The sequence below is a fragment of the Hemiscyllium ocellatum genome, chromosome 23 (assembly GCF_020745735.1).
Source record: "Hemiscyllium ocellatum isolate sHemOce1 chromosome 23, sHemOce1.pat.X.cur, whole genome shotgun sequence".
NCBI classification, from domain to species: domain Eukaryota; kingdom Metazoa; phylum Chordata; class Chondrichthyes; order Orectolobiformes; family Hemiscylliidae; genus Hemiscyllium; species Hemiscyllium ocellatum.
Window position 1 is genome coordinate 40,630,248 of NC_083423.1, and position 18,159 is coordinate 40,648,406.

General features: G+C 39.7%; 1 protein-coding gene across 2 annotated transcripts in view; it reads right to left on the reverse strand.

Moving 5' to 3' along the window:
• Positions 1–4,668: 4,668 nt before the first annotated feature.
• LOC132826757 (laminin subunit beta-4-like) overlaps positions 4,669–18,159 on the reverse strand; it is a 121,422-nt gene continuing 107,931 nt past the window's right edge. Inside the window, exons 32-35 of one of the 2 annotated variants that reach the window (XM_060842931.1) lie at positions 16,959–17,097; positions 11,333–11,509; positions 9,613–9,763; positions 4,669–5,271 (exon numbers count right to left, since the gene is read on the reverse strand). In XM_060842931.1, the coding sequence (XP_060698914.1) occupies positions 5,132–5,271; positions 9,613–9,763; positions 11,333–11,509; positions 16,959–17,097 (607 nt within the window). In that variant the 3' untranslated portion in view covers positions 4,669–5,131. The remainder of the gene's footprint in view (positions 5,272–9,612; positions 9,764–11,332; positions 11,510–16,958; positions 17,098–18,159) is intronic. The other variant, XM_060842932.1, reaches the window with a different exon arrangement.

Sequence of the window (18,159 nt, forward strand, 5' to 3'; positions counted from 1 at the left end):
TCTTTCCCGTCACACCCTAAACCTATGCCCTCTAGTTCTGGACTCCCCTACCCCAGGGAAGAGACTTGGTCTATTTACCCTATCCATGCCCCTCATGATTTTATAAACTTCTATAAGGTCACTCCCCTCAGCCTCCAATGTTCCAAGGAAAACAGCCCCAGCCTATTCAACCTCTCTCTGTAGCTCAAATCCTCCAATCTGGCAACATCCTTGTAAATCTTTTCTGAATCCTTTCAAGTTTCACAACATCCTTCCGATAGGATGGAGACCAGAACTGCACGCAATATTCCAAAAATGGCATAACCTATGTCGTGTACAGCCACAACATGACCTCCCATCTCCTGTACTCAATAAAGGAAAGCATACCAAATGCCTTCTTCACTGTCCTATCTACCTCCTACTCCACTTTCAAGGAACTATGAACCTGTACTTCAAGGTCTCTTTGTTCAGCAACACTCCCTAGGACCTTATCATTAAGTGTATAAGTCCTGCTAAGATTTGCTTTCCCAAAATGCAGACCTCACATTTATCTAAATTAAACCCATCTGCCCCTTCTCAGCGCATTGGCCCATATGATCAAGATCCTGTTGTAATCTGAGGAAAACTTCTTCGCTGTTCACTACACCTCCAATTTTGGTATCATCTGCAAACTTACTAACTATATCTCCTATGCTCACATCCAAATCATTTATATAAATGAAAAAAAGTAGTTGACCCAGCACTGATCCTTGTGGTACTCTACTGGTCACAGGCCTCCAGTCTGAAAAACAACCTTCCACCACCACCCTCTGTCTTCTACCTTTGAGCCAGTTCTGTATCCAAATGGTGAGTTCTCCTTGTATTCCGTGAGATCTAACCTTACTCACCATTCTCCCATGGGGAACCTTGTCGAAAGCCTTACTGAAGTCCATATAGATCACATCTACCACTCTGCCCTCATCAATCCTCTTTGTTACTTCTTCAAAAAACTCAATCAAAGTTTGTGAGACACAATTTCCCATGCACAAAGCCATGTTGACTGTCCCTAATCAGTCTTTGCCTTTCCAAATACATGTACATCCTTGTCCTCAGGATTCCCTCCACAATTTGCTCACCACCGAGATCAGGCTCACTGGTCGATAGTTCCCTGACTTGTCTTTACCGCCCTTCTTAAACAGTGACACCATGTTAGCCAACCTCCAGTCTTCTGACATCTCACTTGTGACTGGGCAATCGCTTCCACTGAGTACACCTGATCAGGTCCTGGGGATTTAACCACTTTTATGTGTTTCAAGACATCCAGCACTTCCTCCGCTGTAATATGGGCATTTTTCAAGATGTCACTATCTATTTCTGTACATTCTATATCTTCCGTGTCCTTTTCCATAGTAAATACTGATGCAAAATACTCGTTTAGTATCTCCCCCATTTACAGCGGTCCTCACAAAGACCACCTTGCTGATCTTTGATAGGCCCTATTCTCTCCCTAGTTACCCTTCTGTCCTTAATGTGTTTGTAAAAACCTTTTGGATTCTCCTTAACTGTATTTGCCAAAGGTATCTTATGTCCCCTTTTTCCCCTCCTGATTTCCTTTTAAGTATAGTCCTACTGCTCTTATACTCTTGTAAAGATTCATGCGATCTATCTTGTCTATACGTGACATATGCTTCCTTCTTTTTCTTAACCAAACCCTCAATTTCTTCAGTCATCCAGCATTCCCTATACCTACCAGCCTTCCCTTTCACCCTGACAGGAATATACTTTCTCTGGATTCTTGTTATCTCATTTCTGAAGGCTTCCCATTTTACAGCCGTCCCTTTACTTGCGAACATCTGCCCCCAGTCAGCTTTCGAAAGTTCTTGCCTAATACCGTCCAAATTGGCCTTTCCCCAATTTGGAACTTCAACTTTTAGATCTGGTCTGTCCTTTTCCATCACTATTTTAAATCTCATAGAATTATGGTCGCTGGCCCTGAAGTGCTCCCCCACTGACACCTCAGTCACCTGCCCTACCTTATTTCCCAAGAGTAGGTCAAGTTTTTTTTTACCTTCTCTAGTAGGTACATCCACATAATGATTCAGAAAATGTTCTTGTACACACTTTACAAATTCCTCTCCATCTAAATCCTTAACACCATGGCAGTCCCAGTCATAACTGCCCCATTCTTCGTACAGATAGTTGAAATCTCCTTACATGTTTGTTTCTCAATTTCCCTCTGATTATTAGGGGGTCTATAATACAATCTCAATAAGTTGATTATTCTTTTCTTATTTCTCAGTTCAACCCAAATAATCTTCCTGGATGTATTTCCAGGAATATCCTCCCACAGCACAGCTGTAATGCTATCCCTTATCAAAAATGCCAGTCCCTCTCCTCTCTTGCCTCCCTTTCTGCCCTTCTTGTAGCATTTGTATCCTGGAACATCAAGCTGCCCGTCCTGACCATCCCTGAGGCACATTTCTGTAATTTCTATGATGTCCCAGTCTCATGCTCCTAACCATGCCCTGAGTTCATCTGCCCTCCCTGTTAGGCTACTTGCACTGAAATAAATGCAGTTTAATTTATCAGTCCTACCTTGTTCTCTGCTTTGTCCCTGCCTGCCCAGACTGTTTGACTCACTTCTGTTCTCAACTGTACCCGTCTCAGGTTAATCTCTTTCCTCACTATCTCCCTGAGTCTCACCCACCACCTTACTAGTTTAAATCCTCCCAAGCAGCCCTAGGAAATCTCCCAGCCAGTATACCCAGAAGCGATTCCAGTGATCCAAAAATGTAAATCCTTCTCCCATACACCATCTCCTCAGCCATGCATTTATCTGTTCTATCCTTCTATTCTTGCCCTCACTAGCTTGTAGTGCTGGGAGTAATCCAGATATTACTACTCTCAAGGATCTCCTTTTTAAATTTCTGCCTAACTCTTGATATTTTCCCTTCAGAATCTTATCCTTTTCCCTTCCTTTGTCATTGGTTCCAAAGTGTAAAATGACTGGGCCCTCTCCCCCTTGAAAACATTCTGCACCCTCTCTGAGACACCCTTGATTCTGGCACAAGTGAGAAAATACATCATTCTGATTTTTCGCTGCTGTCCACAGAAACGCCTGTCTGTGCCTTGGACTTGAGAGTGCCCTAACACAGTTGATGTCTTGGAACCCGACATACCCCTCATCGCATTAGAGCTAGTCTCAATACCAGAAACTTGGCTGTGAATGCTACGTTCCCCTGAGAATTCTTTACCCCCTACATTTTCTAAAACAGCATACTTGTTTGAAATGGGGATAGCCACAGAAGGCTCCTGCACTACCTGCCTACCTCTATTACCTTTCCTGGAGTTAACCCATCTATGTGACAGTATCTGTAATTTTTCTCCCTTCTTATCCATTACATCCACTTGCTTTTGTAAATTCCTCATTGCCTCTGACTGTCTCTCCAACCGATCCATTCAATCTGATAGGATTCGCAACCAATGGCATTTATTGCAGATATAATCCTCAGTAACCCGTAAAGTCTCCTTAAATTCCCACATCTGACAAGAAGAGCATATGACTCCACTAAAGGTCACTTTTGCTTCTTTCAATCTATAACCCAAAAAATAGCACTGTCTTATTCCTCTACAAAACACAGCTCCAGGCTAATTTAATAATTATGGCTTATATTTTTAAGTTTAATCAAGAGAGACAACTAAAAAAAACATATAATCAAGAAAGAACCCACTCTACTCACTACTGCATACTTACTGGTAGGCAACACTTAAAAATATTCACGTATCTGTTTCTATGCTGGGACCTCTCCCAGACAGGTTCCTCCAAGATTAGTTGTGAATTTCACTGTTTGTTAATTTTCCCAGATGCACTCCGATGTCCAGTGATACATGAATTCAAACAGCAAAGGCAGTAATTGTGCAGGTTCACTGCTGTGTCAGTTAGCATTTTGGGGTTTTCTTTCTCTCTCTCTCCCTCTCTCTCTCCTGCTTCCTTTGTCTGCTCCTCTCCCTTTTGAACTGCTGTTTTTTTAAAGTTCCAAAACAATGCAATAGCATATAAAACTGTAATTGCTGCTCCTAGAATTCGAGGAAATCACCTCCAACACTGAAAATACCTCAAAAAAGGAGCAGTCTGATACAGCCAGAAATTTTCCCCATCCTCCATCTTGGATTACCCAGACAATTAACTCTGCTAACTGCGAAATGCATCAAATGGTCTCTCATACATCTGGCAAAGAGGTTACATTTGTGACTTTGTATACATTGGTCCCTTGCATTGTGGGCTGCCTTATACTTTTAAAGAAAAGGCAACAAGAAAGATAGATAGATACAACAGATTAAGAAGAAATTCACTAAAGATCCTTGCACAGCACCTTCTGAAGCCATGACCACTTCCATCCAAAATGACAAGGACAGCAGAATTATTGGAACACCATTAGCTTTGAGCTCCCCAAGCTACTCACCCTCCTGACTTTGAAATACATCACTGTTCCTTCATTGTTGCTGGGTCAAAATCCTGAAATTCCCTTCCTACTAGTATTGTGGATCAACCTACAATACATAGATTACAACCGTTGAAGAAAGCAGCTCACCGCCACCTTCTCAAGGGCAAACATGGATAGGCAATTTTAATGCTGGACAGTCAATGATGCCCATGTCCCACGAATTAATTTTAAAAGTTGCAAAGATTGTTAACAAGTAATCTTAAGGAAAGATAGCAAAGTGTAAAGTAATTTTGTCAGGAAATTATGTCAGTCCATGGACATCACAATTGATTAGGAGTCCAATACATTGAGGATACGTTCCTTCTTGTGCCTTTGTAAATGGTTTATTAGCAACCAGATAGAATGTTAACTGTTTGCACTGTGCTCAAAATTGTTGTTTTTATTGCAACCTGTAACTGTACAACCTCCAAATAATCAACATGCTGAATGAATAATCCAGGAGACAACATCTGTAAGTTCAGTTTGTATAAATATTAGTGCTATATTGCTCCAGTGATTGGACTGTGAAAAGCAGAACATTCAAAAAATTTACAAGATATCACATTTCCACATCAACGTTAGGATTTTGAAAAGGAATTATACACTTTACATTATGGAAGATTTAAAATCTTTTAATTTTAAAAGTTATAAAGATAAGTGATAATATTAAGGGACAAGATTGAAATTTTCTATGGAAAGCAGTCAACATAGTGAGAGACCTTGCTGTCAATAAATGCTTTAATGCTGGTCACATTTTGTTCAAGGTCAGACAAGTAATCTTCTTTCTCTTTTATTTTCTGATATCCATCTTGTAACTTCTTCTCCAAGGCTGTAAGTGCAGAGAACTAGATCATTTAGTATTGCAAGGTAGATCACTAGTTACAATGTATTGTTCTCGCAATTAGATTATCAGTCAACAGTTTTTATTTGGCCCCAATTGCTGCTGACATTAGTGATGCATTTCCTGTGTCACACCCTGACTGGAGATGGTTCAATCTTCAGAAATATTCATATGGTGCCTGTAGCATTATATGAGGCTATCCCAAGTCTTTGGAAATCCAAGCATTCAATTTTGTTTGCTATTCCTCTTATTTTGGAAAATTAATAATGTTTAATAAACTTTTAAGTAAAGCTTCAATCATCTCTGCAATATAGATTTGCATTATACTGTTGAAAATTACCAACCTCTTTTCAAACAGCAGCTTGGACACACCGTGAAGAAACAGTGAATATTTTTGCAACTTTCACCAGTGAAGATTGAAAAACGGGACTGACAGAAATGAGCACCTCTGCAGCCATTAAGATACATCCCGAAGGCAATCTCTCACATTCAACTTTAATTCTCCACTGCTGTTTAAGCCCCATTCGTGACCCAGAAATCCTTGCTCTTAGGTAAGTAGCTGTTTTAACACATGTTGTAGCTTCTAAACAAAATGTCCCAGTCAAACTGGGGAGAAAATAGTTTTGGTATGCTTTTCAAAGTTCGTTTGTTTTGGTCCAAGCTTTATGTGTGACAGATAACTTCTAGTCATAGTGAATTATTGGGATCAATCAAATGTATATGGATACTGCTGCCCATTATTGCTAGTTTGATCGTCTTTAACATGGTGAGAGAATGATTTTTTTAGAAAGAAATCTTGTGGTTGTGGGCTGCGCTGGCAATGCCAATGTTTATTGCCATCCCTAGGTGCATGAGCAGAAGATTGATTAAAATCCTAATTTTACATCCAGGTCATTCTGCTATAATGCGTGTTTCATCAGTGTGAATTGGTTATAACACGATTGATGAATTGTAGATGTTGTTTGGATAAGGCAAACTTTCTAGCGATTTTCTATTAGCGATCTTCTACAGCGATATTCCTATAGCACAAGGCTGCAGAGGAACACAACTGTCACATTATAGCAGAAGGATCTGTATTATGTTGTCATGTGAACTCTCAGTAAAGATTAGTTAAACATTTCCACACATTACACTATTGTTTTGAAAAACCATTAAGAATGATAAGTCTAATTTTTCTGACATTTAGTATTAACTAAAAATTAAAAATAGATGTGAAGGCAAACAGTGAGAATGAGACAAAGAGTCTACAGAGGGATATAGACAGGTTAAGCGAGTGGGCAAAAACTTGGCAAATGGAATATGGAGGAGTGAAATATTATTTAAAAGAAGAAAGACTGTGGAAAGCTGCAACACATGGATTTAGGAGTCCATGTTCATGACTGACAAAATTCTAGAATCCACTTTCAGTGGGTAATAGGGAAGGCAAATGGGATGATGCCTTTATTTCAAAATGAGTGGAATATTAAAATAGGGAAGTCGTGCTAAAACTATACAAGGCACTGATCAGATCATATGTAGAATACTGTTAACAGTTTTGGCCCTTATCTAAGGAAAGATACTCTCGAAATGGAAGTGGTTCAGAGATGGTTTGCTAGATTGGGAGGGATTGTCATATGTGGAGTGGTTGAATAGATTGGGCCTGTACTCACTGAAGTTTAGAAAAATGAGAGGACACCTTATTAAAACATATACGATTTTTAAGGGGCTTGACAGGGTAGATGTGGAGAGTTCCAACTGTGGGAAGGTCTAGGACTAGAGTTCATAATCTCAGGTTATTCATTTAAGACATGAATGAGGATGCATTTATTTTCGTAGATGGTAGTGAATCTGGATTTCTTTACCGCAGAGAGCTGTAGAGACTGGATCATTAGAATATTCAAGGCTGAAAAAGACAAATTCTTAATCAATACAGGAATCGAAGGTAATGGGGAAAAGGCAAGAAAATGGCATTTAAGATTATCAGATGATCTCATTGAATGGTGGAACTGAATGGCCTACGCCTTATTGTCTTACTGTTTAAAACATGTAAATTCTGTCTTTTTCCATTCTTAGACTGGGATATTCCCCAAAATCCTTAGCCAGCAATTTCCAAATGCACATCCACTTCTAATTGGAAGGACAAGGGCAGCAGATATGTGAGAACACCAAGTTCCCCTCCAAACCATTCACCATCCTGACTTGGAAATCTATCATTGTTCCTTCACTGTCATGAGATCAAATTCCTAAAAATCTCTCCTCAATGGCATTGTGGGTCAACCCACAGCTTTGTGGACTGCAATGGTTCAAGAGGTAACTCACCACCACCTTCTCAAGGGCAACTAGGAATGGGCAATAAATGCTGGCCCAGCCAGTAACACCCATGTCCCATGAGTTAATAAAAAAAAACTCCATGACAGTAGCTGTATCTACAGAGGAACCTCAATTATCCGAATGCCTTGGGCGGGGAGTACTTTGTTCAGATAATTGAATGCTGGAAAACACAGTTTAGCGATCTTATCTGGATAATCGGTTTACACTGCTGGTGTCTTATTTAAAACCCAGTTGCACACTATGTCAGAGCTAAGAATGACCCTCACACTCAGCCAATAAGGAGGACATAGCCACTTCAAAGAAAGCAAGCTGGAGATCTTCATGGATGATATGGGTGGAGGTGGAGGAGACAATGGCACGCCACTGGAACATGCCAACCTGGATCCAAATCTCTACACAGTTCAGGGCTGTGCCTCAGGTGAAGTGGGATGCATGGCATTCAGGAAGAAAGTCAGTGATCTTTTATGCTCCAGAATGGTAACAGCCCATAATCTTTTCACTATTATCATACTCTCACAGGGTCACTAACTCTGCCACTGTACCTGCCTCTCATCAAGGGTCAGGAACTGCAGCTCTCACTGTTGCACACATCATACGTACTCAACACCTCTCACTCACTCAGCCCATGTAACTAGTCACCCATGCCTTCCTCTGCAATCCTACTCACTCACTGCGGATTGCAGTGGGTTTCTTTGATTAGGAAGGGAAACTGACATAATCAGGCTGGTGAGCCTGGTGTTAGTGGTGGGGAAGCTGTTGGGAGAAAGTACTGAGAGATAGAATTTATTCAGATTTGGAAATGAATTGACTTGTTAGTGATAGGCAGCATGGGTTTGTGCAAGGAAGGTCATGTCTGACCAATTTGATGAAGTGTGTTGAGGAGGTGAAAAGAATGATTGATGAGAGACGGAATGTTGTCTACATGGACTTTAGTAAAGCTTTTGATCTGATACTGCATGGCAGGCTGGTACAGAAGGTACAGTCTCATGGAATCCATGGTGAGCTGGCTAGATGGATACAAAACTGGCTTGGTCATAGAAGATAGAGAATAATGGCGGTAAGGTGCTTATCAGAATGGAGATCAGTAACTAGCAATGTTCTGCAGGGATGTTATTTATAATATGTATAATTGATCTGCAGGAAAATATAGGTAGTCTGATTAGTAAGTTTGCAGATGATAGCAAAATTGGCAAAGTTTCAGATAGTGAGGAGGATTGTCAAAAGATACAGTGGGTTATAGACAGATTGCAGATCTAGGCAGAGAAATATCAGATAGAGTTTAATCCAGACAAATACAAGGTGATGCATTTTGGAAGATCAAATTCAGATGTGAATTATACAACAAAATAGCAGAACCCTTCAGGGTATTGACATACAAAGGAATCTGGGCGTATAGGTCCACAGATCCCTGCCTGCCTTCATTGGCTGTGGCATCAAATATAAAAGTTGGCAAGTTGTGTTAACAGCTGTACAAAACTTCAGTTAGGCCACATCTGCAATATTGCGTGTTGTTCGGGTCACCACACTACAGAAGGATGTGGATGCTTTGCAGAGGATGCAGAGAAGGTTTACTAGGATGTAGCCTGGTCTGGAGGGTTTTGGTTGTGAGGAGAGGTTGCATAGACTCGGATTCTTTTCACTGGAAAGACAGAGGCTGAGGCTCGACCTGATAGAGGTCCACAAAATTATGAGGGCCATAGATAGGGTGGGTAGTCAGAGGCTTTTTCTCAAGGTGGAAAGGTCAATTACAAAAGGGTACAGGTTCAAGGTGAGAGGGGCAAAGTTTATGAGAGATGCGCAAGTGGTGGCTGTCTGGAATGCACTGACGTTGGAGATGGTGGAAACAAGCACGTTAGCAATGGTTAAAGTGTATCTTGATAGACACATGAACACGAGGTGAACAGAGGGATAGAAACCACACTTGGAGAATAAGTCGTGGGTCTAAATAAGGAACAGGAATTAGTGCAGGCTTGATGGGCCGAAGGGCCTGTTCCTGTGCTGTATTTTATTATTGTATACCTGTAATTCTTTGTAGTTTTTCTTCCAGGTCTTTTGCTAAATCAGCAGCGTCTTGTTGTAGTTGTTGTGCTTTCTGTTTTCCATCAGGTGGAATCTTTTCAACATTGATGTTGCTTAATTTTGCGTAAATCTCGTTCATTTTTTGAAATTCCTTCAGTAATCAAAGCATAAACAAGCCCTCAAATAAACCGGGTCATTTACAAGTAGCAGATTAAAAGTAAAAGACAGTTAAGTGAGAAAAATGGTTTAAAAATAAGACAATAGAACCTTAAACAGGCTCCACTGAGCTTAAATATGCTCATTATGAGAGCAATTTAAAACTAATTTCATTGTTCTGTTCTTTATTTATACTCTTATACATATCTTTGTTTCAAATGTTTATGCTTTTCCCCCAAAGTGGTCTATCTGACTTTGGTCTAACTATTACTTTGTAATAATTTATCATTATTGCTTTTTCCTCCATATGAGTTCAACTTTGGTTTCTTTTCTGATAATTATCATCACTCATTGCTGGCATTGGCCAAATGCACTATCCAGTTGTGAAAAGATAATGTGCTGACTTGCTGCATTTATTTTGAATCAACCTTTTCAGACGTGTTAATACACAGCACTGCCAGAGTAGGACTGAACCCAGACCCTGGGAATAAGAGTTCTCAAGGTTGTTTTGCCCAGATTTGAACAGGGGACCTGTGGGCATCAGATGAACAAGATAACCACAGGATACTGAAACACAATGTTAAATCAGAACTGTTACTTCTTCATCTAACAGAGTCACTGAAATAATGTCACACTGGTGCGATTCGAACCCACACCTCCAGACAAACTTAAACCTAGTATCCTTGACCATCCAGCCAAACTGCCTGCCATACCGGCATGCTGTACTATTGGGTTTTTTGTATTAAGATTTGCTAACTGTCGGACATGTTCCTAACACACAAGTTAATAAACATCATTAAATAAAAATATAGCTTCTATACATAATATGACTTAATATCACATATTGAAGGTCGTAGCTCCATTGTCTGGACGCCTCAGGCCTTTTGATGGAGCAGAGGATTTGACAGATGACAGAAAGCCCCAAGTGTAATACACTACCACAGGCCATCTCCTCATCCAGCATGTCGCCTGAGTGCCTGCTCCCCCTGGCTAACTTGGCCTCAGCTCTGACATTCTCAAAGAGGACGTTGTGACAGTGCTGAAGGAAGACAACTTCAAAGATGCACATCAGAATACCAGCACCTTCTGGTGGAATTCTGTGAGTGACAAGAAGGAGGGTATCTAACCAGATATCAAGTTGTAAAATTGATTTATCTCCAGCAATAAACTTTGCTGATAACTAAGTTTTGAACCTCTGACAAGAATTTCAAAATTGTACTGCTGAGAATGAAAAAGAGGGCCTTCTTAAACTCGCCATATTGTGGATGCTGGACCAACACAGGTGACAAACTACAGAGGTCATCACATTAGAGATTGCTAGATATGGGAAGTACAATCTTGCTTTAAGTGGAAAGTAAGCCATTGATCCAAGTCACTTTTTATGCTGTACATATCATCCTCTGCCCCATTTCACCTAATCTTATCAATGTATCTAACTATTCACTTTTCCTTACATGTTTTTCTAGCTTATTGCTAAATGTGTCAATGCTAGGTGCTTCATCCACTCCCTTTAGGACTCATTCATTGCATTATAACTTGTCAGAGATAAGATTAAAATAATTACTTGTTCAGCTTCCTCTGCGTGAACTTTTGCTTGGTTCGCTTTCTCCTTTGCCTTTCGCGCCATTATCTTGTTGTTATCCGTTTTGTTTTTCACTTCTTCAGTTTCATTTTGCAGCTTTGATACATTGTTCATTAACTGCATTAGAGTCTCAGAAATTGACTCAGTTTTCTTATTAATCTGTCATGAGGTGATTAATATATGAAAATATCAACATTATAAGTAGACAAAAATTGCCAAATCAGTGATTTTTTATTGATCTAAGTTTTAATCTTGCAAGACCTTTAAATTAAAACCTCATTTAAAAAGGTGTATTGCAACACTAGCCTGGTAACACAAGAAAAAGTAATATATGGAGAACTGAGAAGAGGAACAAAGTGATTTGAAATGCTCAGAAGGTGTATAACAAAATGTTGGCAGGTAAGATAAAAGTTAAATGAGAAAATAAAAGTTAAATGAGAAAGATTTCTAAACGTAAAAAAGCAATAGAATGCTTTAAAATAGGGTGAAACAGATTATTAGATTAGATTACTTACAGTGTGGAAACAGGCCCTTTGGCCCAACAAGTCCACACCGACCCACCACCCACACCCCTAACCTAAAACAACAGGCAATTTAGCATGGCCAATTCACCTGACCTGCACATCTTTGGACTGTGGGAGGAAACCGGAGCACCCAGAGGAAACCCACGCAGACATGGGGAGAACATGCAAACTCCACACAGTCAGTCACTTGAGGCAGGAATTGAACCCGTGTCTCTGGTACTGTGAGGCAGCAGTGCTAACCACTGTGCTACTGTGCTGCCCACCTTATACAGCTTATATATGGAAAAGTAAATCATTTGCAGAATGAAACAAGGACATATACTAAATGAGCATTTTGCTTCAATTTTCAAAGAAGACTATTAAATAAGTGTGGAAATAAGGGTGTAAGAGAAAAAGATGCACTCTTAAGTAAGTTGACTATAGACAGGGGATATTATGGTGGGATTCACGTTGGAAAGAACATTGGGCTGGTTAGTATATATCATGGAGTTCTGGAAGAAATTAAAGAGAGAAGCAGTAATTGATCAGTTGGTAGCTCTCTTGCGTCTGAGTGAGTAGTTTGTAGAGTTGGATCTCGTTCTAAGGGTTGATTGCAAAAAACAAGAATGAGAATCCAATGCAGTATTGAAAGAAGGTTGGACTATTAGAGGAGCTTTATTTGGAAGTGAAACTAAGACCCCATATGTTCTTCCAGATGAATGTAAACAATCTTAAGACAAAATTATGATCCCTAGACTTTGACCATTGTCTTAACTGAATTGATACAGGACATTCTTGGATGAAAGATGGTGTGAATTTTTTTGTGGTTTGTTGACTATATTGGTAAAGATTATGATTGATGGGCAGTGTTTGATTATGGGCTGTTATCACAAATGTACAAAATAGGGAACAGTGAGGACTGGAGTGTATCATGGAGACAGTGAGGCCTGCAGATGCTGGATGCCGGAGTCAAGAGATGTGAAGCTGGAAAAGCACAACATGTCAGACAGTATCTGAGGAGCAGGCAAATCAATGTTTAGGCTGAAACTCATGGTCTGAAACATTGACTTTCCTGCTCCTTGGATGCTGTCCGTCCTGCTGTGCCCTCCCAGCTTCACACCTATTGACTCTGGAATGCATCATGTTGCCAGAATCCAAGTTTTAATCTAAATTTGTTAAGTTTCTTGAAACCATTTGATTTTTTTGTTATTATGTCCCTTTGAAGGGCTGCTATGTTTTAATTCACTTCATTAGATTTAGTTTGGACTAATTTATTTCAATTGGTCTCAAAAAGAATGTAAAAAGGCTCATATGGAACATTGAGATATTTAGTTAGGAGGCAGAGATCTGTAAGTTGCCTCCACTGAATAAACCTACCAAGAGATAGGGATTGTGACTTGATCCAGACTTTGCCACTTAGCTTAGATCTATTTAACCTGAAGTTATACCAAACTCTGCTCAATGACACAGCTGTGTGGCTGGGGATCTATGTCGAGGAAAAAGTGAGGTCTGCAGATGCTGGAGATCAGAGCTGAAAATGTGTTGCTGGAAAAGCGAAGCAGGTCAGGCAGCATCCAAGGAACAGGAAATTCGACGTTTCAGGCATAAGCCCTTCTTCTTCCTGAAGAAGAGCTTATGCCCGAAACGTCGAATCTCCTGTTCCTTGGATCTATGTCAAGCCCAACTGAAAATCAGTTGTGAGCTTTCACAGCAAAACAGAAAGGAGAAGGCAGCCATTCTTGCAGTATGCAGACTTAGAGATTCTTCAAGGCTGTATGTCTGAAAGTAGGTGCAACTGTCCCAGACAGAAGGAATGATTGCTTCCAAATCATGAAGTGGAATGCTAGTGAGGCCAGAACTCGGCTCGTAGGAATACAGCTTTTTTTGTGGTGAGTTTGAGATGAACAAATCACCAGTAGGTGCTATGCTGCTGAAAACTCATTCAGACTTGCTCAGAAGATTGAAAGAAGATGACTTTGTTTAGAAGGGCACAGACAGAGCCACACTGGCATGGCACCGAGAACGGAAGCTAGATACAGAGATTCCTTACATTGTGGAAGCAGGCCATTCAGGCCATATAGTCCACACTGACCCACTGTTAAATTGCTGGTAGACATTTGGGACTTGTGATGTAGTTTTGTGTGATTTACATATATTTTAGCACAATTGATTTTTAGAGTTTGGGTTTTGTGGGGTGTGGGTTTTACATTTTGTGTGTGAAGGGATTTAATAACAATCTTGTCAGTATTTCTGGAGACTCTTAAACAAAAACTAGTATGCTAGAGATAATACGTGGAGTGTTAATGAGAATTGTTTTGCATTGGGAAAATTTTATGAATGAATAGAGTAAATATTGAAGAACATTAGGCTGCTTTCAGGTGAAGAAGTCAGGATTTTTTTTTGCCTAGGGGAAATACCCACAGCTTGGAAACATATTGGCTTCAATTTATACACATCCTGACTGGATGTGGATGTATGACACAGTTCTCCTGGAGCAAGAAGTTAGTTCAGATAAGTTAGAAATGGGCCCCACCTAAAATGTTTTTTAAAGTTTGAAGTTCCAGACCCTAAGTGTATGTTTAGAGTTCTAAAGGGGTTATTTGAAGATTAAGTTCAGTTATGTGATTATTAAAGGGAAAGGTTATCAAACACTTAAGTCTAAGGATTGAAAGCAACAGTTAAGTCAAACCAATAGATCTCATGGAGAAGAGAATTCTCTGGTGTTTGAATATTGTAAAGGGATGTTATTGGGACAGATGAATTATTGTATTTTACTGTGTGTTTTGAATTTTTTTTAAACTGTGTTATATGTAAATAGCTTGGTTTATTCTATTTGATTTTATGTTTTCTTCTATTTTATTGTTAAAACCAAATATGCAAGATTGCTTGCTTATCATTCAGTGAGAGACCACTTTGATAAATTCGAAAAGAAAAACAAAATCAGATGTATCAAGCTGGATTTCAGTCTGAGATCTGACTTGTACAGTAAAAGCGTCAGCTGGGATTGTAACAAACTTTAAATTCAAAGCTACATATCTGCTGATAATGTGTATAACTATGACATGAGGGTTTTTGGTTGTGTTAACAACTTAGTAAATAGTTTTTCTATAGTCACTAACAGTGTTTTGTCAATATCAATTTAACTTTGTTCATATAAAAATCTTCAAAATATGAGATAATGATGTGTGATTCCTTTGTTTTGCTCAATGGGAAATGTTATATTTTCTTAATTATAAATCTCTACAGGAATTAATACACCGATCTTTACCTGCAGTTCACATCACAAAAACAGGTTAATGATCATTATCACTTTGCTGTTTATAGGCATGTGTGTTCAATTTGGCTGTCACAATTCCTACATTACAACAGTGCCTGCAGTTTGCAAGTGTTTTGTTGACTGTAAGGTGCATTGAGATGTGTGGTGGTTTTGAAGGACATTATATAACTGCATATTTTCCTTACTTCATTACCAATGTAACCTATATGCTCAAAAAGTCTAAAGCCTAAGCAATGATAGTTATAAACAAAAATCAAAATCAAAAACTGAATTGTTGAGCGGCCATTGGAATAATTATATGTAACCACATTATAAATGCATTGAAAAATAATGTGTTATAATATTATTGCACTCAGTGACTTGAGAAATAATCCCTCAAAGGTCTACGTTAATCCACTCAGTTCTTTCAGAATCATGAAAAATTATTAACTACAGAACACTGTTTAACTTCTTTACTGGCCAAAGTTCTCCCTTGACAACCTTTTCCATTTCCTTAGCAGTTACTAAGCAAGCAGTTATCTGCCACCAGAGAAAATGAATCTAATATATTGTTGTTATGACAGCATTGTGTAAAGCTAATGTAAAACAAGTCTTTCAAAAAGGGAAACCAAATTAGAAACAAGACTGTATGGGCAGGACTTTTAGTTTTGGACCAGGAACTGACGTCAAGACCAAACTGGGAATTTAACCCTGTGATATATCAAGAGTAGGGACCCCATAATGATTTTTGCCTAAATTGTCCAATTAGCACACACCAGTACAAACTAAGCGTTGCAGGCTGCTTCTCAAAGCTGAGAAATCAAGTCCAAGGCTGATGGACAGAAGCCTGCTCTTACAGGTAGGGGACAAAAAGAAAGCTCACCCATTCGCTTAGCAAATTCGGCAGAACTGAAGCAAAAGCATATGGTCACAATTGCCAGACCATCTTTACAACCAGGAAGGCATCAGGTCCTCAGGGCATCCTCTCCTGCTGACCGTTGATTTTTCTGTGCCCTGATCTGCTCCCAAAAAACTACCTCCAGACAGCTTTCATGCTCCAACTGCTACTGAGGGCCCACAAGCTGACTAGAAAGTTCCATTCATCCTCTGTCAATTGGTGCTTGTGAGTGAGTAGCTGTTCTGTCCCCGCACCCGGTCTCTCCAGGCTGGCTTGAAGGCAGGATGGTACCAATACACTGATGTGCAGTGCAAAGTTAGGTGCTTGCCTATAACCATTGCCATCAGGGAAAGAAAATTCTGCCCTTTATTTTAATAGAACCAGGAATGTATAAACAAAGTGATTCAGTTTATGCTCCTTTCTGAGAGGATTACAGATTTTTATCAGAATCTTAATCAAGTGGCATGTGCTAACATCTGTCATCATCCTTCCAAAGGATAAATTTTGATTGAAAATTGCTGCAACGTTTAATATTAAGTAATGGGGTCAAGCCATGTTAATGCCTACCTGAATTTTAGTTTTGTCTCTGGGATGAGTGTCCATGACAAACTCAACATTTATTTCCCTTCTCTAATTGCCTTTGATTCATTTTCTCATTACAGAGCATAGTGTGTTGATCTGGAGCTCATACAGAGCAGACCAGGTAAGGATACCAGATTTCTTTCCCGATAGGATATTACTAAACCAAATTCAGTGATGGTTCTGTGGTCAGATATTATTAACTGAACTTAAATTCTATCATCTGCCATGAACCTTTGTATTAGCACTGAGACATTAGCCTGTGCCTTTGGAATACTAGTCCAATAACATATGATGATAAAGAAATCAAACATCACTTTAAAATCTATACTTTTGTTATTTATTAATTGAATTGAAGTCCATCCTCCTTACCTGTGAAATTGCAGTATCGGAATTATTTAGATTAGCACGGATTCTCATTATTGCATCTGTGACTTTTTTTTGCGCTTCTTTAATTTTGTCCAGATCCTCCTGCAGTTCCTCTGGATTTGGGATCTCTTCAGTCACTTTCCTAAGAACACAAACTTGATTGAGTTTTTTGAAGAAGTCACAAAGAGGGTTGATGAGGGCAGAGTGGTAGATGTGATCTATATGGAGTCAGACATTTGAAAAGGTCCCCCATGGGAATTTGGTTAGCAAGGTTAGATGTCATGGAATACAGGGAGAACTAGTCATTTGGATACAGAACTGGCTCAAAGGTAGAAGACAGAAGATGGTGGTGGAGGATTGTTTTTCAGACTGGAGGCCTGTGAACAATAGAGTGCCACAAGGATCGGTGCTGGATCCATTACTTTTCATCATTTGTATAAATGATGCGGATGTGAGCATAAGAGGTACAGTTAGTAAGTTTGCAGATGACACGAAAATCGGAGGTGTAGTGGACAGCGAAGAAGGCTACCACAGATTACAACGGGATCTTGATCAGATGGGCCAATGGGCTGAGAAGTGTTGGATGGAGTTTAATTTAGATAAATATGAGGTCTGCATTTTGGGAAGGCAAATCTTAGCAGGACTTATACACTTAATGGTAAGGTCCTAGGGAGTGTTGCTGAACAAACAGACCTTGGAGTGCAAGTTCATAGCTCCTTGAAAGTGGTTTTGCAGTAGATAGGATAGTGAAGAAGGCATTTGGTATGCTTTCCTTTATTGGTCAGAGTATTGAGTACAGGAGTTGGGAGGTCATGTTGTGGCTGTGCAGGACATTGGTTTAAGCCACTGTTGGAATATTGCATGCATTTATGCTCTCCTTCCTATCGAAAAGATGCAAATCTTTTCTGAAGATTTACAAGGATGTTTCCAGGGTTGGAGGATTTCAGCTATAGGGAGAGATTGAATAGGCTAGGGCTGTTTTCCCTGGAGTGGAGGCAGAAGGGGGTGACCTTATAGAGGTTTATAAAATCATGAGAGCGTGGATAGGGTAAATAGACAAGGTCTTTTTCTTGGGGTGGGGGAGTGCAGAACTTGAGGGCATAGGTTTAGAGTCTTTACATAACAGAGACCTAAGGGGCAACTTTTCACGCAGAGGGTGGTACGTGTATGGAATGAACTGCCAGAGGAAGTGGTGGAGGCTGGT